Source organism: Anomalospiza imberbis, chromosome 3, assembly GCF_031753505.1.
Source record: "Anomalospiza imberbis isolate Cuckoo-Finch-1a 21T00152 chromosome 3, ASM3175350v1, whole genome shotgun sequence".
Taxonomy (NCBI): Eukaryota; Metazoa; Chordata; class Aves; order Passeriformes; family Viduidae; genus Anomalospiza; species Anomalospiza imberbis.
This window is the reverse complement of record NC_089683.1, coordinates 87,826,603-87,847,133: the sequence shown is the minus strand read 5'-3', so window position 1 is coordinate 87,847,133 and position 20,531 is coordinate 87,826,603. Positions and strand designations below refer to the sequence as shown.

Sequence of the window (20,531 nt, the reverse complement as noted above, 5' to 3'; positions counted from 1 at the left end):
GAGAAGGGGCCAAGGCCTGAAACAACAGCCTCTCTTGCTGGGACATGAATCCCACAGGGCAGAGTGAGGGGGAGTTTTAAATGTGGGTACTGTGCTGTCACAATCTTGTCACACCCTCCAGCTCACCCGTGTAACTGCAGACGGTATTAATCTGGAATTATGTCTAAAGAAAAGAGACTGTATCCTCCATACTTCCTCTATGGACCCACAGAAGAACCTCAGGCCTTGAAGAAGAGAACAAGGAGTGCAGAAAAAAGAGCATGTGATGTTATATGAGTCAGCAATTGAAAGAACTGCTCGGGATGATTATCTCTGAATCCAAGGAGGGATAGGGTAGGATCAAGGATTGTGGTTGTGGCAGCTTGGTGCTCCCCCAGAATGGTTATGACTGTACTTTAGGGGAAGTCATGGTCCCCCTTCAGAGGAGAGAAGAATGTTCTGCACTCTTACAAGACCAAGAGAAATGTCTGTGCATTTTCATTTTTACTATTGCTCATGAAAACACCATTTTATCTTAATTCCTTCAAGATTACTGCAAATCTGGTAATTGCAATCAAGCTATTTTATAAGTCAAATTTACAGGAGACCAAATTATTTATTATTTATTTTCAGTTCTAAGTGGATCATTTGTGTTTTCTCTGAGTAAGATGATGTGTACAAAATACCCCTAAAAATGTCAACTAAGTGGAGAGATACAGAAAAATGCCTCTCTCTCATAAGTACCCATTGCTTTCAGAATACAAATCATTCTTACACAAACACAGTAATAGCGTGGTAGGCTTCCACAGAGTATTAGAAATATATAAAAAAAACCCAAAACACTGAATGCCATGAAGTTTTTACAGCTAAAAGATTTACCCAAGCAAGTAGTGTTGTTGACTTCCATCCCCACACTATTGCAGATTGCCTCTTGCTAATTCACCTTAGTGCTGCTCTAAATCTAACTTCCATTTTAGCCTAACCAAGCAACTCCTCCCCATGCACTCTCCAATATCCCCCACCTCTCCCCCTGCCATTCCTGAATGACACAATCTTTCTGGATATCCACAGTTACCAACCATTTCACTGGAAATGGGAATGCAGGCACTAGGACTGACAGCTGCTTATCAAAATTCCAGTTAAAATTGTTTATTTGCAAACACACATGGAAGTCGTAAACTATTGACTGGCTTTTGTGTGCATCTAATCTATTACCACAGGGCTGTTCAGTATATACAACTTCACTCAGTCTGCAGAAGTAAAATACAAATTCACTTGGGTGCAATTTACTGTGGCAATAACCATACTGTTTACATCATGATCAAGTACAAAGAGTTGGTCTAATACCCCCAAGGAGAACAAACTGTGTAAATAAGCATGTTTTTGAGATATATTCCTGATGCTTTCCAATTCTGACTTTGGAAAATCCTTGCAAGCCCTTCAGAATGGGCAAGGTAAAGCTGACCCTTTTGATAGCTGCTGGTAAAATATGTGATCTTGTGTTAAGCACAAACTTAGCTGTGACCTTCACTAAACCAGAAAAATGGAAGTTCCACCATCAAGAATCACAACAGCTCCTTCTGTGCTGGCAGCTACACATGAACATTGGAATAGCTCCAGCTAAACTTCAGCTCCCAGGCTGTTAATTAATCCATAACTTTTGAACAACTCTTTGCTGGGGCAGTCTGCATTCTTCCAGCCTGACCCAAGAAAGTGACAGCAGCAGTCAGGATGGCCTAAGGCACAGCACTGATGGATTTGTACTGACAACAGCACAGTGGAGGAAGTAACAACACTTGGGAATCCCACACTAGAGATGGAAATCCTCAGAGCCCTATATTACAGCAATGACGATTTGAGTTAGACTTGACAAAAACATTTATAAAGATTTGAGAATGAAGCATTTGGATAGAGGGTAGAGTTTCCAACCTAAAGTCTCAAACAGTAACATGCCTGAGGTAAATGTGGGACTCCCATGTTCTGGGCAGGAGGATAAACTACAGGCACGTCTGAGCTCTTTTCCAGTCCTGTTTCTGTGACTCTGCTCTGAAGTGTGCTGTCCCATGTCTTGAAAAATGGAAATGAAATTTCTGTTCCATAGTTTTTTACTGTACACACTTGCTGATGCTAATGACAGAAGTGAGAACAGGACCCCATGTTTACAGGCTTCTTTTTCTGAGCATCTTCTCCTCCCTCCCAGCATGTATGACAGCTTTTCTCTTGAATCTGTATGGTGTTCTCCAGCCTCCAACAGATAAACAGCTATGAGTTCTGCTGCCTTTCTGCAGTACCAAAAAATATCTGAAGTCTTTGCATTTTCAAAGAAAACCTCTTCTTTTTAGCATGTTCTCTCGGTCTCTCTGGAATGGGAGTCCAGTGATATAATGATTCCTCTGATTCATGTGCATGCCATATTCCATTTTTTCTTTAGCAGTGTACAAGAGAGTGTATTTTTAGGATATTACCTCATGACACACTTGATAACCCAGCTTCTACATAATCTAACCCCTAGTAACATAACCTATTTTCTTCCTCAAGCTATTGTAAGCAATTTCCTCTTTTCAGTTTCCATATTTTGTACATTTTTCTGGTTGAAGAATTTGGCTTTACACAGAAACTCTGCTGCACCCTTAGCTGTGCTTCATCATATGCAGAAAGGATCAAGGGACCAGACCTGTTTCATCCTTCTGTGTCCTCTGCATTACATCTTATGTTTTCATAGCAAACATTTGTAAGCTGAACCCATATTTTTATGGGAACACATTACACATCCACTGATTTCTAAAGAGGGATGGGCAGTATAAGGCAATGGCACTCAAGACACAGCCTGCATGGAGCTGCCTGTCTTGCAATGATCTTCTCCTCTCTAACTGTTCAAGTATGTTAGAATTCATTTAAAACACATGCAGTACTTCTCTAATGTTGCCCTTTTGTGTAAATTGTGATCATGAACCACATGACTGAGCAAGGCAGAAATACCCTTCCTCTTAATATGGACTTTACACCATGAGAAACCTGCATAACACAATTTTTCAGGGCTCTACCCTAACTTGTGACACTTTTTTTGTTGTTATTCTGAAGATGTTTTTGGTGTCTGGAAAAATGCCATGTGCTATCTCAGACATAAAGGAGTCACACAAATAAGCCACACTGAAAAACTCTCAGTGATTTGTTTAAGTAGCAATTTAAGTGAATAGGAAATCAGCTGCTCATCTCAATTAGAAGACAGTCACAGCCAAAAAATCCTATTATAGAGACCTTATTATAAAAATGTGGATTAGGAATTTCCCTAAATTCTATTTACAGAAGAAAGTGCCGGATGAAGATCCAAAGGATCTCTTCCCTCTATATGGCAACATCTGTTTCTTAGGTGAAATGTGTCAAGACATTTAATCTTTCTACAGTCATTTCTCCATCAACAAAGGAGCATAATAAAACTTATGTTCCTTTATAAAGTGCTTTAAACTCCATGGATGAGAAGAGCTATATTTTAAAAAGTCACATTTTTAGTACTGTTGTTACTATTAAGCTACCACAAGCAAGAATATTTGTCAAATTATGGGTTTAATGAGATAGGTTTATCAAAAGTAAGTAGGGGTGCTGGCAGAAAAGCCCCTATACTCCCTTCTGAAGTTGGTCATTGGTGACAAAATCAATTAATACAGAAATGTTCCTGATAAATTCTAGACCCTCCCTAGCTAAAAAAAGCTTGGTACAATCCCTTAACAACAAGCAGAAGAGCAACCCAGGATGGACACTACTCGATTTAAAAGGTCACAAAATGTGGAAACACATTTACCCCACAGGATCTTAGTGAGCACAGGTGGCACCACCAATCACTTCCACTGTTTACAGTACAAGGAGAAAGAAACATCCTGACTCAGATAAATTCCATCAGCAGCCCAGCTGTTCAGGAAAAGCCATTGGGAGCCTCTTCTGAAAAGCAGGAGGCAAACTTGGTGCCAACAGAAGCAATGGGGCAGTCAGTAGAGGGTGAGTGTGACACCAAAAACTGCTGCTATAAACCACTGTGAGAATTAATAGATGTACAGATCATAATTGGTTTAATAATGCTCTGCTTATGCCACCTTGAAAGAAGTAGCTGAGGAGACGTAAAACCAAGTGAGGAGATGCCAGTTTCACAGTTAAATTGCTGAATTTGGTAGGATCCTTGTATCTTCAGTCCCTTAATATGTTAGCAAAGCAAATTTTTTCCACTTAGTGAATCAAATTGTGCACACTACACCGCTTTATTCCTCGAGCTCATTTTCTGACTAAGCAATGCCAACCAGTAAGTGTAACCCAGCCTTCAATCACATTTGCACTGGCACACAGCAAATATGAATTCAGGCCATACTTTGTTGTCCTTTTTCTGCCTAAAACCTCATGAAAAAGCACAGCTCAAGTGCAAGGTTTCCTGCCTCCAATAATGTGTATTTTGTTATAAAAGTAAATGAATTGCAATCAGACTTAGACTATATTTGAAAAAAAAAAAAAAAAAGTTGAGTACATGATCAATCCTGCAGAAAAAAAAGTCTGCAAGAATCTGTAAAAGTTTAAAAAGATAGCATTTTCCTAATTCTGGTAAGAATATCTAATTATTAAACCCCGCAAATAGCAACAACAAAAATCATGAATAGTAAAGAACCTTCTACTTTGATAAAGCTCAGTTTATACTTAGCTAAAATTCCTATTTCTCATTCCAGTAACATTTTCTTTGGGAGGTTCTCAAACTCCCTCATAACATACCCACAAAATACATCGCTTATCTACTTTACAGATGAGAAAATCAAGCAAAGCATAATTAATTAATTCTCCTAAAGTTGTAATCATCCTTAATGCAGATATCAAAGATACTCTATTGCAATCCTGGGAGCAAGGGAGCAAAACAGAGAAGGAAAAGTTAATCTCAGTCTCCAAATGACACAGCACATCAGTGATAAAGCTCCTTCTTGCACAGTGCTAAGAAACTGATTTAAGATTAATCTATCAAATATGCCCACCTCTCTCAAGGCTGTAGGCAAATGGATGTGCCACTAAGACAAATGATGAACTGCCATCCTCTGATGTCACTGGCCTTGCCACTTGCAATCAGAACAGCATTGGAATGGTGTTTAACTGCTGAGAACAGAGGTTGCATGAGGTACATCTGGGACTGAGATTCTGTCACTGTGGGAAAAAAAGTCCCTTCCAAAACACTGAGCTTCTCCAATAAGCTGGAGGTTAAAAAAATCCTGCAAAATAACTGATGAGTTCATCAAATGTACAAGGAACTCGAGGCTGAAATGTCTATTTTGCTTGACAAGAAATGCAGATGCATTGAGAGGGAGACAATAAAATACATTAACCGCAGACTTAGTGAGAGGTTATCAGAAAACATTCAGAGTTTTCAGAAAACCTTCTTTATAAATCCCAAAATCACATGTAAGACACTTATGGCAAATCTGTCTGGCTTTTCTTGCCAGAAACAACTGCAGGTTACAAAAAAGTCAGCCCTATCATAGGCCTGTATCAGCAGCACACATCAAAAACTTCTATTACCCCAGAGAAACAAGTCCACCATCCTCAAGAAACCCAAGGGATGTGGTTTTGATGGTCACTACATCCAAAGTCAATGGTTAGTTACCATAATCACGGCATAACCAAAATTTCATTCAAATGCAATACAATCACAGAGCAGTAGCAATTCAGCTTTAGTCTACAGAAAGAAGCTCACCACTATTTTTCATGGAATTACTGAAATTCAGTATATTTGAAGGTTTCACAACATGCCAGATTTCTTTGCAATCATGCATGATGCACTTCTCAGCTTAAAAGCACTACTGATGTGCAGGGATGTTGCCTGCAAAACATGCAACCAGGGAAACACCACAAATTGATTACAATGTCAAAAAAATCATTTTTTGCCCGGGGAGCTACAGGGAACCAGAAGCTGAATATAATCCAGCATCATCTTATAATGACAACAAAGGACCCTGGGATGTCTGAGCAGGAGGAGAGCTCCAAGGCACAGGATATTCCTCAGCTCTGCTCAATGCCAGTGAGGCATATTCCATAGGGAAGTGGTTCCATGACAGCAAGCTCATGGTCTGAATGACCAGCAATCCAGAAAGTACAACAAAAACTTAGGAAAAGTTCAGAGAAACTGTAGCCATCCAGGCTTTGGAGGAACTGGAGTGTGCATTTCTGCAGCAGAACATCAAAGAGATGAAACAGACCATGAAATACAGCCAGAATGCTGACCCTGCTCGAGGCCAGGAGGCAAGACAAGGTCATGGCCCTCTCCAAGCCTATGGTGATGTGTGCTGCAGCCCTGAGGCTCCCTACTGGGCCCTGCAGAAGAACAGAGTTCACCCAACTGACCCATGACAACAAAGCAGACACACGCCCAAGTCACATCTGGGTACAAAACCACATAACAAATCTCAAAAACAGAAGCTTATTGAACTTTTTTTTCTCTCTCTCCTTTGAGATTTTGTTGTCCTCCACTATTGTAATATAGTTGAGGGAATTTGAAATATATTTAAAAATTCATTGTTACAGCTATTATCTCCATACTAAAGTTTTCACAGTGAACTCTGTACAATACCCTCAAACTCCAGGGCAAGCTGTCATCAGCTCCATCCACTACACATTTCATTTTTCCTCATACCAGCCTTCCCAGCCTGTCCCTGCTTCGTCTCTTTTTTGTTCCTCCTGATGAGGAGCAGCTGAGGAAGCTGGGGAGGCTCAGACTGGAGAAAATGAGGCTGAGGGGGGACCTTATCACTCTCTACAACCACCTGAAAGGAGGGTGTAGCCAGGAGGGGGATGGCCTCCTCTCCCAGGTAACAAGCAACAGGACAGGAGGAAATGGTCTCAAGTTGCACCAGAGGAGGTTTAGATTGAATATTAGAAAAAATTTCTTCACCAAAAGGGTGATCAAGCATTGGAACAGGCTGCCCAGGGAGGTGGTTGAGTCAACCACCCCTGAGGTATTTAAAAAATGTGTAGATGTGGCACTTGGGGTCACGGTTTAGTGGTGGCCTCGGCAGTGCTGGGTTAACATTTGGGCTAGATGATCTTGAAGGTCTTTTCCAAACTAAATGATTCTGTAAACAAAAATGATTAGATGAAAGCCACAGGCTGAAGTATGAGAGATACACTTTATCCTCGGTATCAGCAGAGTTTTAAATACATCAGGGACGAATGAGGGATATTGATAGCTGAAAGGTTTGATCCTTTGAGTTCACTTCTACAGCAAATTTTTTTGCTAGATTCACTTTTGCGAAAGTCAAAGTGTAATAAACAAAGTTATACTCTGTAGGGTTATTGACAAGAAAAAAAGAGTTATAAGTAGTATTGATTTGGGGTGAAATGGTAGAACGTGACAATCAATAAAGCTTAGTCAGATATAAAATAGAAGGAGTCACACAAGTCATGACAGGATTATTACAGGAGACAAATCCTGGTATCAGCCAAGGAAGGGAAGAAGCTGTAAATGGGATCCAAAATATAAGCTGTGGATTGCTTTCTAGAAAAAATAACCCTAAATTATTCATTTTAATGTTTTAATATGTGAGGTAGTTTTTATTTCAGCATATTGTCAGTGCTGTTTTTCTAAAGCTTTTGAAAAAAATTCTTTCCACCTCCATAGTATTTTCATTAAATGTCATCAAAGCTCTTTTCAAATCTCTGAGATAAGTATGATTATCCTTATTTAATAGATAATGAGAAGATAGAAGGAGACTGGAGCTACATTTTCCAAACCAGTCAGTAATGCTGTGTGCCTCGTGTCTAAATACACAAATCCATAAAATGAGAGTCCTACAGAAATGAAATTTTCAAAGGTGCCAGGAAATCACAACTTTGGCCAACAGCTGCTTACAGAGATCCCAAACTCTGGGTCACAGGCTCAGGAGCCAAAAGCTGAACCCTCACAGCAAAGATAGCAAGCTACATAAGCACAGTGAGCTTGCTCACAGATACACCAGAACCTAAAATAGGAGGGATGCTAATTCACAGTCCTCTGTTCTAATTACAAAGCTCATTGTTTTTACCACTCAAATGACTCAGGGTGAAAGAAACCCAATGTCGTCGTAGAGCAGGACGGGAACGAAATGACTCCAAGTCGAAGGCAAGAAAATGAACTCTGATTTATTTCAAATGCACCGCTCTATTTATAGGGAACATTGTGCAGACTAATTTCATTGGTCTTAGAGTAAAAACATCTCACACCATTGGTGTGCAGTGAATGACGCACAGTGGCAAAACATATCTATAAACAATGTGAATAACAAGATAGATTAGAGAATTATTTACATTCTTTCCCAACTATCTCCCAGGCTCTCGCCTGGTTAGAAAACCTTATCTTTTTTTCTCTGACTGAACTGAGAATATCCACAACCCAACAACCGTATATTCTACCACATGAAAGGACTGTACATTTGCTGGGATTTATACAGTGCCTACCTTCTGAGCACAACCACACTGAAAAATAATAACAATAATCTGAACAGCAATGAATGTTTTTCACTGGTGATTATGCCCATGCACAATTGTTCAATGCATTGCCTTTTCCTAGACTCTGGTCTAAAAAAACCCACAAATTATTGAAAGATACTAAAATGACTTACAGATGAAATTTGATACAGAATTAGTTATACTACTGAGGTCAAAGGCAGAGGCGTTAGTAACGATCAGTATTGCACAATAATTTATTGCAGGCTGGGATGAAAACTATTCCATTCAAGGGGGTGATAAACCATATTTTGAAGAACCTCTTGCACTAATCGGCTAAATAAGTGCTGACAATCAAACTGTGGGATATGCAGAGCCTCAGGGAGGAGGGGGCCTTGGAACAGCTTCATTTTTATGAATGGAGCCATAAGAAGGAGGTTAGAGAAGGACAGGAGCATGCACAACTGCAATCCAGAGAAAGGCACAGGACAGGCTAAAGAGCATCATCACCACACTGAAACATGAGCTGCCCAGGAAACCAAGGGTTACACAGTTGCAATAAAATAAAATTTAAAAAAAAAGCCATTGATTTCTAAAGAGGGTATATAGTGACTGCAACAGTTTAAAAGCTTTTTTAGCTGGAATCCCATTTGCAGTCACGGGATTTCTATTGGAAAATGGCATTATTGTCTCCAGAGAGAAAACTAGGACTGAATCAGAAGGAGGATGGACAAGATGACCTTTTGAAGTCCTCTTCAGCCATATTCCTGTAAGTCCATATTCAGTGACAGAAAATACATCTGGACTGGAGCTGTTGTGGCTTAGGCATTCAAGTTAGAAAATTTTGGCATAAGTCTTTGGCATGAGAAGAAGCCCAAGCAATTTTTATATCGGGCTCTGTCTGCCATTAGTGATGCAATTCAACCATAAAATGGCTTATTCCCCCACCACAAATGTATAATACCATGCCGGAGTAGGAATGTGAAGCTGCTCTCATTATCACAGCTAAGTTCATTTTTTTGCAGCAAAGCAGTTTACTTTAAGACTTTTCCAATAATCCAAGTCTAATTATGGAATCAATTTAAAACAATTTTGTAATTAAAAGTACCTGCTGAAATATCTCACAGGCTCAATAATTTAAATGATAGTGTTAAAAAGGTAATTAAAATTAAAAAGGCCAAATGAGGCTGGGTCGCTCTTCCACTAGGAGAGTGCTGAAGGACGTTGCATTTGCAAACCTGAATCGCCAGCTTCCTCCCCAAATTCCTGCTTTCCCCAGCTGCACGGGGATTTCGCACTAAGAGTCATCCAAGAGATGTTTGAGCGGACCACGGCGGGGCAAGGCTTTTTTTTTTTTTCCCTTTAAATTAAAAAAAAATTACGCTATTTCAAAATGAAGCTGTACTTACAGAGAGCCAGTGCTCTCTAACCGGGGTGAGGCTCCCTCCTGCCAGAGGTCCGCACGCAGAGTGCCAAATGCTGCGCGTCCCCGCGGCGAGCACGGGAGGGGGTGGGGGGCGCAAGGGGGGAACTTTCCCCGCTCCCCCCGGGTCGGGGCTGCGGGGCCGGCTGGGGTTGGGGTAGCGCGGGCCGGGGCCGGGCGGAGGAGGGGACCGGGGACGGGGCCGGGGCGCCTCACTCACTCACCGCCCGCCGCTAGCCCCGGGCCGAGGCTCAGCGCCAGCTGCAGCCACAGCGCCGCGGCCAGCGCCCGCCGCCGCGCCGCCGGGAGGGCACCGCCGCCGCTCGCCTGCTTCCCATGACACATCTTCTGCCCGCCAAAGGCATCCGGTTCGCCGCCACCTGCAACGAGAGAGCCGCTCCGCCTCGCCGCTGCCCGGGGCTCCGCGCCGGCTCCGCGGGTCGCCCCCGCTGCGGCTGCCTCCGCGCAGCCCCCCGCCAGCCCCGGGACGCGCTCCCGTCCGCCCCGCCGCCCTCCCGGCCCCGCGGCTCCTCCGGCCGTGCCCCCCCACGCCACCCCTACCTGCGGGGGCCCCCCCGCCAGAGCCGGCGATACCTCCGCGGCTGCTGCCGCCGCCTCCGCCGCTGCGGCTCGGCAGCCTGCCGGGGCCGGGCGGAGCACACACGCACACACTCGCTCATCACACACGCTCACACGCCACACAGGCGCACAGGGTCCCCTGCGCACCCCGCAGCCGGCCGGCCCTACCTGGGAGCGGGGCAGCGGCAGCCGCAGCGCGCACCTGCCCGGCCCGCCCGCCCGGCCGGCGCGGAGCGGAGGCGCGGGGAGCCGTGCGCCGCGGGAGCGCGGGCAGCCCCGGCGCGCCGAGCACGCATGGCAGCCGCGGGCACGGTCGCGCCGCCGCTCCCGCTGTCCCGCCCGGGCAGCCCGGCCCGCAGGGGCACCCCCTGCCCCGCGCCGGGGGGCGCCACAACACTGCCACGGATAGGGAAAGGCGAAGTTAAGGCTTCGCTCCCGGTAGTTTCTGCTCGTTTTCACCTCAAACGGAGTTTCGTGGTGCGCAGCACTGACGAAGGAGCATCTTTGGAATGCCCTGTGCTTCGTCACGTAGGCAGAGTGTTAGATACGAGACACGGTTTAGCAGCGCTGGTGGCAGTGTCGCATTTTTCACAGTTTATGGGAGTGGGAAGGTGTATTCCTGAGCACGCTTACCCATCAGCTTCCACTGGGGAAAGATAGGACGCCCGGGCCTGCCGGCTGGAGCAATTCACTGTTAGGAATCAGCATCTAGCTATATTTAGTGAATCTGTGAATTCACAGCCACGAATCACTGAATCAGAGACTCGGTCTCGTGGCTCAAGCAGCTGTGGTAGCTCTGTGTTTCCTGGTACCGTTCCCAGTATGCTGTTAGGGGCATTGCCCTCTTGCCCACAGCTGGGCATTGCATCTCTTCCCTTGCTCAGAGGTAGCAGAGAGTGTCCTCTAGCTGAAGAGGACTCTGCTAAGCAGATTAAGGTGTTTGGCACACTCCTGGGACACAACAAGGGGAACAAAACCAGGGACAAGGGAATGCACAATTTTAATGAAACATACCTATGCTCAGTACAAACACAGACCCAAAGGTACATGGGATAATATTAACAGCATTTGGACATAGCATATCCTGCTGCTTCAAAGTTTATAGTAAATAATGACAAAGTTGAAGTTCTTTTCAAGTGTCTCAGCTATCTGATGCTGTCTCCTCCAAGTTGAAACTTAAAGCTCTTTAGGAGAGATTTTAGTTTAAATCATGAATCAGTTCAAAGGCCCTTGTAAGAAGCATAGTTCTTTATCTCTCCTGGAGAAAATGGGCATCTTACAGTGAAATGCAGGTATTCTGCTAAGAATGGGGAAGTATTGGCCAATTTTCAGCTAAGAGAATGTATTATCTCTGAAATACCTTTTCGACTCCTTTTAAACAGGAAAATTTGGAAACTATAGAGCATTTCCACCAAGCATCCTTTCCTGATCAGGTCAGTTTTCATGTCCCCAGCCAGCCCAAAAAGGGAGCTCACGGCAGTAATAGCCCTTGTAAGCCATGCAAACACAGCACAGGCAGTTACATGATAGAGATGTTCTTCAGAAGCAATAAGCCATTGTCTACTACAAGTGTCAGGACAGAGCAATAATGCAGCTATTCCTGTTATCTGTAATAAGAGGATCTTTATGTTACTGGTTTGGTAGCTTTCATTTTTGAAATCAAAATAGCAAAAGATAATGTCCCGAGCAATCTGATGCTATTCGTGTTCTCCATCAATTGAAATGCAAAGTGCTGGATGCAATGTCTATCTTCAGTGTGGATGGAGCACCCAGACACATCTGAGGAGGAAGAGAAAAATGAACTAATGCCTGTCAGTGTTGATAGGTACTACTTAACCCTTGTTTCTGCCACTTATTCCTATCCCCACGTGTGCAGCTGCACCTCTGACATCACTCAGCCTGAGGAAGGACAGCTGAGTGCTCCAGGCACCTGTCAGACACCCCACATAAGTGGGAGCACCACTGCTCCAAACAGCACCAAGAAAACAAGGTTTTCTTGTGCAGCAGATCTCCTTCAAAATCTTAATGAACTGTAAAAATTCTCCTCTTGCTGAGCAGGGCATGTGTGAGCAAGGTGGTGGCAGTGGCTGAAGGGGCTGGGGGGGGCTGCCCCCCCCAGTTGTTGAAGGAGTTTAGCGGGAATCCGTTTCAGCCAAGAGCAGGGAAGGGCTCCTGCAGCCCGGGAAAGCCTAAACTGAGTGAGGAGCAGCAAAAGGTGGAGGAGGATGAAGCCCGAGGCAACCCCAACCACAGAGAGACAGAGAGGAAGGAACTGCTTTGCTCTGGCTTGAACTTCGTTTCTGGAAGGGGTGGATGGATGGATTGCCTGAAGGGCTACAATGGCTCTGTGACCAAATCTCACATCTGTAATCAATTTTACTGCATCCTCCTGAGCTGAAGTGGGGCCAGAGGAGTGATCAGTGGGCTGAACCTGAAGCTCTGAGCTGCTGCAACCTAGAACAGACTGAAAAATACAGGATTTGTCCCCTGGTTATCCTACCTGGATATCATGATTTCTGTGCCTTCCTACACTTGGCTGCCCCTCCACTAGTTTTTAAAGCAAGTTACAAATGAGCCTCAAACCTGTGGGAACTAACCCTGAATTGCCTCTGGTGGGGATAAACCCTCCCTGTAGCTGGTGCAGATGGGCTGCAAACAAGTAAGAGAAATTATGTGATCTTTTTTTTTGCTTCATATGTACTCACAAAGCTGCTTCCATCTCTCTGCACTGCTTCTGCAGCTAAAAATGCCACCGCTTAGAATGAAGATGAAAAGTGCCAGTGCTCATCTGCACCCTCCAGACTTAGGTCCCTGTTGTTTGGGCCCAGGAGCATCAAGGTGGTTGTGGGAGCAGGGCGAGATCACGTCTTCCTCATGGCAGGTTGTGGGTGCTGCCATGTGGTGAGAGGTGTTCCTGGCCAGCTTCACTCTCCTTGCAGGGAGAGGCTTCAGCTCTACTCCAGCTGGTGCACACAGTCAGCTCCTGGCTGCTTCTAGCAAGTGCAGGGTGTGCATCCCAGCCAGATTCTGGCTGGCTGTGGGTTTACAGCTCATCTTCTCCTGGGGTTTTGTAATCACCTTGATGAATAAACAATTGTGTGTTCAACTCCTGTAGTTGCAGGATTTTAGTTTTGTCTTGCCATACACATTCATCTGCTTCATTCTCTTATTTTTATTTTCTCAAATGCCCTCTTTTAGTTGATTATCTTATTCTGAGGTCTGTACTGGATAAAAAGCTAGAATGGAAAATTCAGTTAAAAGCATCCAACCCAAAACGTGGCCCCTCACTCCAAGCCTGGTGAAAAGAGCAGCAGAATTGACTCTGCCCAGGACTAGGAATATGAAGGCATGCCCACCCTACACAGTGTTTGGCCCTGAGTCCTGGATACAATTTTCTCTCTGTGTCAAGAAGTAGGGACCATCTTTCAAAGCACCCAAGGCAATGTGAGAGTCTGTGGCATCACCAGTCTAAGTGGTGCCCTTGCAAGGTGAACCTGTGTTGCACAGCTTCTGCCATGGCACATCCAAGTGCTCGAGAATGCTCAAAAACCGGGACCAAAGTAGGACAGGAGCAGCCAAATCTGCTGTAGTCTCATTCACACTGCTCATTGGGAAGGTGTCTGGACTAAATTATATCCAGAATTGCTGACAGGTATTGTTTCAAAAGGAACAAATTTATTCACTCAAAAACTCCCCCAAAAAAACCTAGGGAATTAATGTGTTCTCCCAGCCCTCCACCATCCTGACAGGAAGGGGAGGAGAATTGGGGAAAAAAGAGAAGAAACTCATGGGTTGAGAAGAGAACATGAGTTCTGAATTTAATAATTGAGATAAGAACAGTTTAGTAATTGAAACAAAGTAAAATATAGTAAGGGTACTAATGATAGTAATAATTAGACGGAAAAAGATGGACAGAGAGAGAGAGAATAGTAAGCCCCAAGAGAAACAAGTGAGTCACAACACAGTTGCTCACCACCCTCTGACTGATGCCCAGCAATGACTGGTCCCTCCTGGCCAATTCCCTCCAGTTTATGTCCTGACCATGACTCTTTAAGGTGTGGAATATCCCTCTGGCCAGTTCAGGTCAGCTGTCCTGGCTGTGCTCCCTCATGTCTTCTTCCACAGCTCCTCACTCGCAGAGTATAGGAAACAGAAAAGTCTTGATTTAGAGTAAGCACTGCTCAGCAACAACTAAAACAGTGTCAACACTGTTCTCATACGGAACCCAAAACACAGCACTCACTGCCCACTAAGAAGAAAATCAGCTCTATCCCAGCCAAAAGCAGGACACTGTAGTAAGAGTCAACTGGAAAGGAGGTTTTGAGGTCCAAATTCTTGGGTACCTAGCACTCTGCTTGGCCTCATTGCATGCATGAGTGGTCATGGGCATCTTTAATTTGCTAGCAAAATGTAACCCAAAATATTGGGTATTAGATTAAGTGTATGGGGGATGTTAATTATCACATTAAGATATTCCTTCTCCATGTTTTACCTGCTCAAAAGCAAGGCCAGAAGGAATTGTCCTGGTGATGTGGCTGTTGGGTAGGTAAGTTTCATCCTTAAATTGGACTCCAGAAAGGGTGAAAAGGAAGTGGTGAGGGTCATAGCTGAGGGTAAAGAGAGAATTTATATTTGACAGTGTGAGGCTGTAAAAAAAAAGACCCCGGGGCATCTTAGTGGCAGTTGTATGAATAAAGGGGTGGTCACACCATGGGGAAAAGAACAGCTTAACACAGAAGTCTGCAATTACATATTTTAAAATATAAAATGGCAATGACTGGCATTGAGATTTGGCTGCAGAACATCAATCCAGACTGTAAGTATATATTGTTGCAAAACATCCTCCAGATCCCCTGGCCACAGACCAGCTTCCCATTTTATTGGCCACAAGGAAGAGTTGTTGCCTTGAGCTCACAGGTATTTATTGGTGTAAATACAATTCTGCACACAAAATTAAGAAAAAGAGCTCAAGCATCATCTAACAAAATGCAGGGAGCTGCTAAAGGGAGTTCTGAATGCCTTGGAAGGCACAAAACTCTTCAGGGCTAGGATTCATAAAGACCATGTTGTATCCTTATGAAAGATAACGGACTTAGGCTGTATTACTTGTACTCTTAACAGTCTTTCAAGCATTTTCAAGTAAAAACTCATTTGTTGAACTCCCTTATATATCAGATAAAGCATTCAGTCACTTCCTTCATACCTGGAGTATACCATATTTCCCTTTGAACTTAGAAATATTGATGAGCTGATATTTCACAAAAATAAGGTTTGCATGGGTAATCCTGGGGAGGTGCCCATTATTAAACCATGTAAGAATAAATAGATGCTTCGCCAGGAAAGGTTTTATCTTCTTAGATGTTAGTGGTGATGACTTACTGTTGATATTCAGGAATTTAAGAGTGTCTGAGTGCTTTCCAATCTATTCCCAAGTGTGCCCAGAAGGGTACTCCTGGAGATCCTCCTCTTCATCATGACATTGCCTTTGCTTGATTCTGCAGGAGACTGACCCCCTACACATCTCTGGGTAGATTTGCACTGGAAACCTTGATTTCCTCATTTCCCTCCATTAATGTCTAAAAAGGCCAGCTCTCTCACCTACCTCAGCCTGAAGAGCCTGCAGATTGCCGGACATGCAGTAATTGCAGGGATTACAGGAAAGCAGTAATTCTAAACAGAATACTTTAAGATGGCTGCTTGTAAGAGAGGCTTCCCTCAAAAAAGTGCTTTCAAAAACAGGTAAGCTATTAGGAGGATAATTATTTTGATGAATTCTGACACACTAACAGTGAGTTAGTGATAATTATTTTGATGACTTCTGAACCACTAACTTGAGTTATGATAGCTCAAGAAAAGCAGCCCTAAAATTGCAGAGTCTTGATTCTGCAGATGCTAAATAGTGCTGGCTCCTTTCAGCTCCTACCAAATTGAAAGGAAAGCTGAAGGCATTCATTTTCTCACAAAGTCGGGATTTAAGAAGAACGTTTCTCCCTAAATATAATCACTTTTGTTGTAAGGGAGCAGGGGACACCCTGAAGAAAATGACAGGAATATGAAAGGACTTTTTTCCTTCATTGAGCCATTTGTACTGACAGCCTTAAACTCACATCTGGGACCAATACACAAACATTAATATCCAGCTATCAGTGTAGTTTTACCAATTAATGCTAATTACATTTCGTTAGAAAAACTGGCAGTGTATGGAGGATGGAGTTTCAACTACTTTTTTGTTTCCTACTGACATACATAACTAATGAAAAGTTTTAGTGAACAGAAAACCACACTTTATTTTTATTTCCATCAACATCACAGAAATAAATGATACCTGGCTAATTGGAGAACCAGACCAAATCACACTTACTAGGAGGCTAATTCTTCACCTGAACATGGGAGATTTTTGTACTCTAATGATTACAGCCAAATTGAACTTGCCACTAGTCCTGTGACTGCATTTGGCCCTTGCTTTCCAGTAAACAGTAATTCCAAGCAGAAGAATGTAAAATGGAACTCCAGGAGCTGAAACAATTTAAATTGGTTATGAGTGCTTTTAATTTCATCCCCTCAGACCAGAAGAGACTCAAAAATGCAAAATACAATATGTAGTGTTTGATTTGTAACACCATTCTAAGCCCTGAATAGTATTCATCACCCTTAAGTATAAACTCATGATGAATTTCCCTGTGCCCACAACACACTTGGCACAGTCCATTTCCTTTGCATTATGATACCTGAACTTCTGCATAAGAGGACCCCAGTGTCTTTCACCTCCAGCTTACAAATTAATTACTCACTGGTCTGTTTAAATTAAGGTACTCAGCCCCATCCATTTGCTCCCCGGCAAAGTTCACAAATCCCACTTTCTGACCTTTTCATCAGTCTGGCAGAAGCAGACCTGAGTGCCAGGGTGCCTTTGGGGTGGGCAGCACAGGGACAGCAAGATACAAATTCCTTCCCACCACTGCCTGAACTTACAGCTGCAAGCAAGTCCCTCAGATTCAGGTCCCCCAAGAGGTACCTACATTCAAAATTGTAGCCTCCAGACCCCAGTTCAGCTGCAGTTTTAGTCAAAGGCACTTCACTATCTCTTAGCAAAAATTCCTAGGAATTTTCAGCTGTGTTTCAGGCTGTGGACTCAGCCCTGGCAGCAGGGATTTTGTGGCTTGGTTGGTAGGGTTGTACCTCTGGATGCTGGATTCACAGAAGCTTTCACAATGCTTCTGATAAGCAAAATGTCTTTCAAACCAGAAGGGATGTGCCTTCTTTTGTCCAAAGAAAGAAGTTGAGCTTTCCACTCTGATGCTGAAGAAATTGGCCTCTGTGGCCCTTGGATTCTGGCCCTTGCATCTCATGTCTCTGCAGAGTTGATGTAGACAGAGTGTGTTTGCCTAGGAGCATTTAACTAAGCCATGTAGAAAAATAAAAAATTGTGCACTGCCTTTTTCCTTGCATGGAGAGCAGCTTTATGTATTCCTTGAGGACACAAGGAAAGAAGAATAAGGAATTGCAGCAGAGTCCCCATGAGAGAGGAGAATGAGATAGCTGAAGCACATATGTTCAAACATATTCTTTGAAAAGCTGTGACAAAAATAGAGCAGCTGGTTGAGAAGCCTTCCTGTGCAAATATCTGTACCTTTACAATCCTAAAGGTAACAGAAAAAGTTAAAATGTCACCATTTTATAGCGCTGCATAATGACTTCCTAAGATGTTGAGATTTTTTTATATTGAGTCCTAACTAAATGTCATGCAAAACCTTAGCTTCATAATGTATGGTCAAATATGAATTCAGAGAATTAAGAATCAATTTACATGCATCTTAGGTATTCCATGTCTACACATTTTTTATGTTTCTTGGTAGGCATAGAGCAATTTGCATTAACTTCATTTCATAGAAAAACCATGGAAAAGCTGCAAGAGCATAGTTCTGTCAGTGTTACACTAGAATTTTTGTAACTTCCTCTGGCATCTGTTCTGATGCACATACTAAAAACCACAGTATTGGGCTCCAAAACTGTTCCAAAAATCCACAATGTGAAGCAATAGCCATATAGTAGGAATTAGTGCAGCCAGAAGAAAGGGAATGGAAAGAAAGACGGAATTTGATGTGAGCAAACCTTGAAGATGCAGAGATTTGGATTTGAGCTGTTCTCGTCTTTAATTTCCATGTTTATTTTCTACCTTTTTCACACAGACACAAAAATAACTCTCTTCTGCTGTAGCCACATTACCACTGAGATGTGCTAATTGTATCAGCTGTTCATCTGGCTCTCAGTACAGGCAACAGTTCAGGTTTGTTCAAGTTTCTCCCGGCATGTGATCCTTTTCTTCCTTTTTGCTGATGCTTTTTTGTAGTTTTATATCTGTCAGCTCTTAAAAGGTGAGATAATTACAAATCTAAAGCTGTCAGGAAAATACATGATCACCATTCCTGTTGCCACCCTGAAATTCATAGCAACAAGAGGATTAGCTTGAACTGAAGACTAAACTAGATTAGGTTTGATGAGCTATTCTCCTTTAGCAAAAGAAACTCTAAACAAAACAAAACCCCAAACAAACAAACAAAAAAATTATGTCAGCAGTTCCTTAAAGGAGAGGTGCAAGAAGGTCAGGACAAGTCCAGCCAGCCCTGAAGGTTATGCATGGGGTTGTGACTTGGGGGCTGTTCCTGCCCTCTCTGGTCCACAGAGGCAAAGCTGTGGGTGCAGAGCAACAGAAGGTGGGAGAAGAGGGTGAGGAAAAAGGAAATTGTTGGAACTGGTGTGAGTTACCCTGTGATTATCTGTTTGGGAACAGAAAACATAGGAGTGAGAGCAAACCCTCCACAGTCTGGAGAAGGCAGCACCCTGCCAGGGACACTGTTGCAAGTGGCAACAGCATGGATTGGAAAGATCTCTGAAATTATGCTGCTGTCCTCTTTTCTTCATGTCCCTGCCCTTTCTACACAAGGTCTACTGCATTGTCCAGGGGCAACAGCTCCCCAGGGTAATGGCTGAAACCCAGTCTAGCTCTGCAGAGAAAGGAATTCTGCCTTTTTTTGTTATGAATAAGATGACTTTCAGATATTTAAATCCCCAGGGGAGTCATCTAATTCTTCATTCTCACTAATGAAAAGCAAATCCAGCCAGGTTTAGTCTTCCTCAACAGATTAATTGTCATAATATTAATTATTCCTTTTTATGAAATTTAGTGCCATTTAAAGCTTTGCCCTTCTTTGTACTTAGGTGTTAAGACTATATTATTTATATGTGATTGTTTTGTTTAAAGTGTAAAACACAAACTGAAACATAAACTTTTTTTGGTATAGCAATGCCAATACACTTTTGGTGCAATAAAACATCAGGTATTAAATACATGGATGGGACAATGTGTGGTGGTGAGATGGCAAGAACTTCACATGACAGGCTTTCAAAATCCAATACTCATTAGATCTTCATCAGCTCAGAACTTCCATGTGCTCCTGACCTCTCTATTTCTCTCACTTGCTCCATTATATTTTGTATGCTGAAGCTTGTTAGTATCTGGTTAAACCTAAGTTTCCAGGACATTCAGTTTACTTATGTTAGTTTGTTCAAACACTCAGTTACTTTCCATGTGAAAATAAGATTTCCAACTCTACAAATTCAATTTGTCAACTTCAGCTGACAAACAATGATTTCTCAGAGGTTTTTTCACTTGGATTTCCCCTTACCCTCATTTGGAGTCCCTTCATAATTGTACTTATTCTCATGAAAATACCTCAATAGCACATTTGAAGCACTTCACAGGATTCTTTATGCTAAGAGTGAGGTCTTCAAATTTCTCACACTGAGAGTATTAAAAAGGAGCTTGTTTGAGCAGCTCCAGGGCCACCTGGCATGGAGAAGGCTGAATAGGGGCAGGACCCCTAGATGGTCTAGATGATCATTTTATGATTCTATGATTCTGTGATTCTATTCTATGACAGGGGCATGTCTGAGCTGGTGGCCTGTGTGATCTGGACCTGCTCAACAACCTCTGTGCTCAGCACTGCTGTGGCAATAAAGGGAAAGCACTGCTGGGCAGAGAAGGCCTTGGCTGACCTTGCTCCTGCATCATGAGCAGCAAGGAGAGGAGGGTTTTGAGCCCCCATCTTTG

General features: G+C 43.2%; 1 protein-coding gene across 7 annotated transcripts in view; it reads right to left on the bottom strand.

Annotated features, from left to right (window-relative positions):
* Nucleotides 1-10,736, bottom strand: part of SUSD4 (sushi domain containing 4) — a 70,105-nt gene extending 59,369 nt beyond the window's left edge. For 3 of the 7 annotated variants that reach the window (XM_068185551.1, XM_068185555.1, XM_068185554.1), the window contains exons 1-2: nucleotides 10,403-10,551; nucleotides 10,066-10,221 (exon numbers count right to left, since the gene is read on the bottom strand). In XM_068185551.1, coding sequence (XP_068041652.1) covers nucleotides 10,066-10,186 — 121 coding nt within the window. In that variant the 5' untranslated portion in view covers nucleotides 10,187-10,221; nucleotides 10,403-10,551. Of the gene's footprint in view, nucleotides 1-6,568; nucleotides 6,661-10,065; nucleotides 10,222-10,402; nucleotides 10,553-10,588 lie in introns of those variants that run through there. The other 4 variants (XM_068185559.1, XM_068185558.1, XM_068185552.1 and 1 more) reach the window with 4 other exon arrangements.
* Between the last annotated feature and the right edge of the window lie 9,795 nt (nucleotides 10,737-20,531).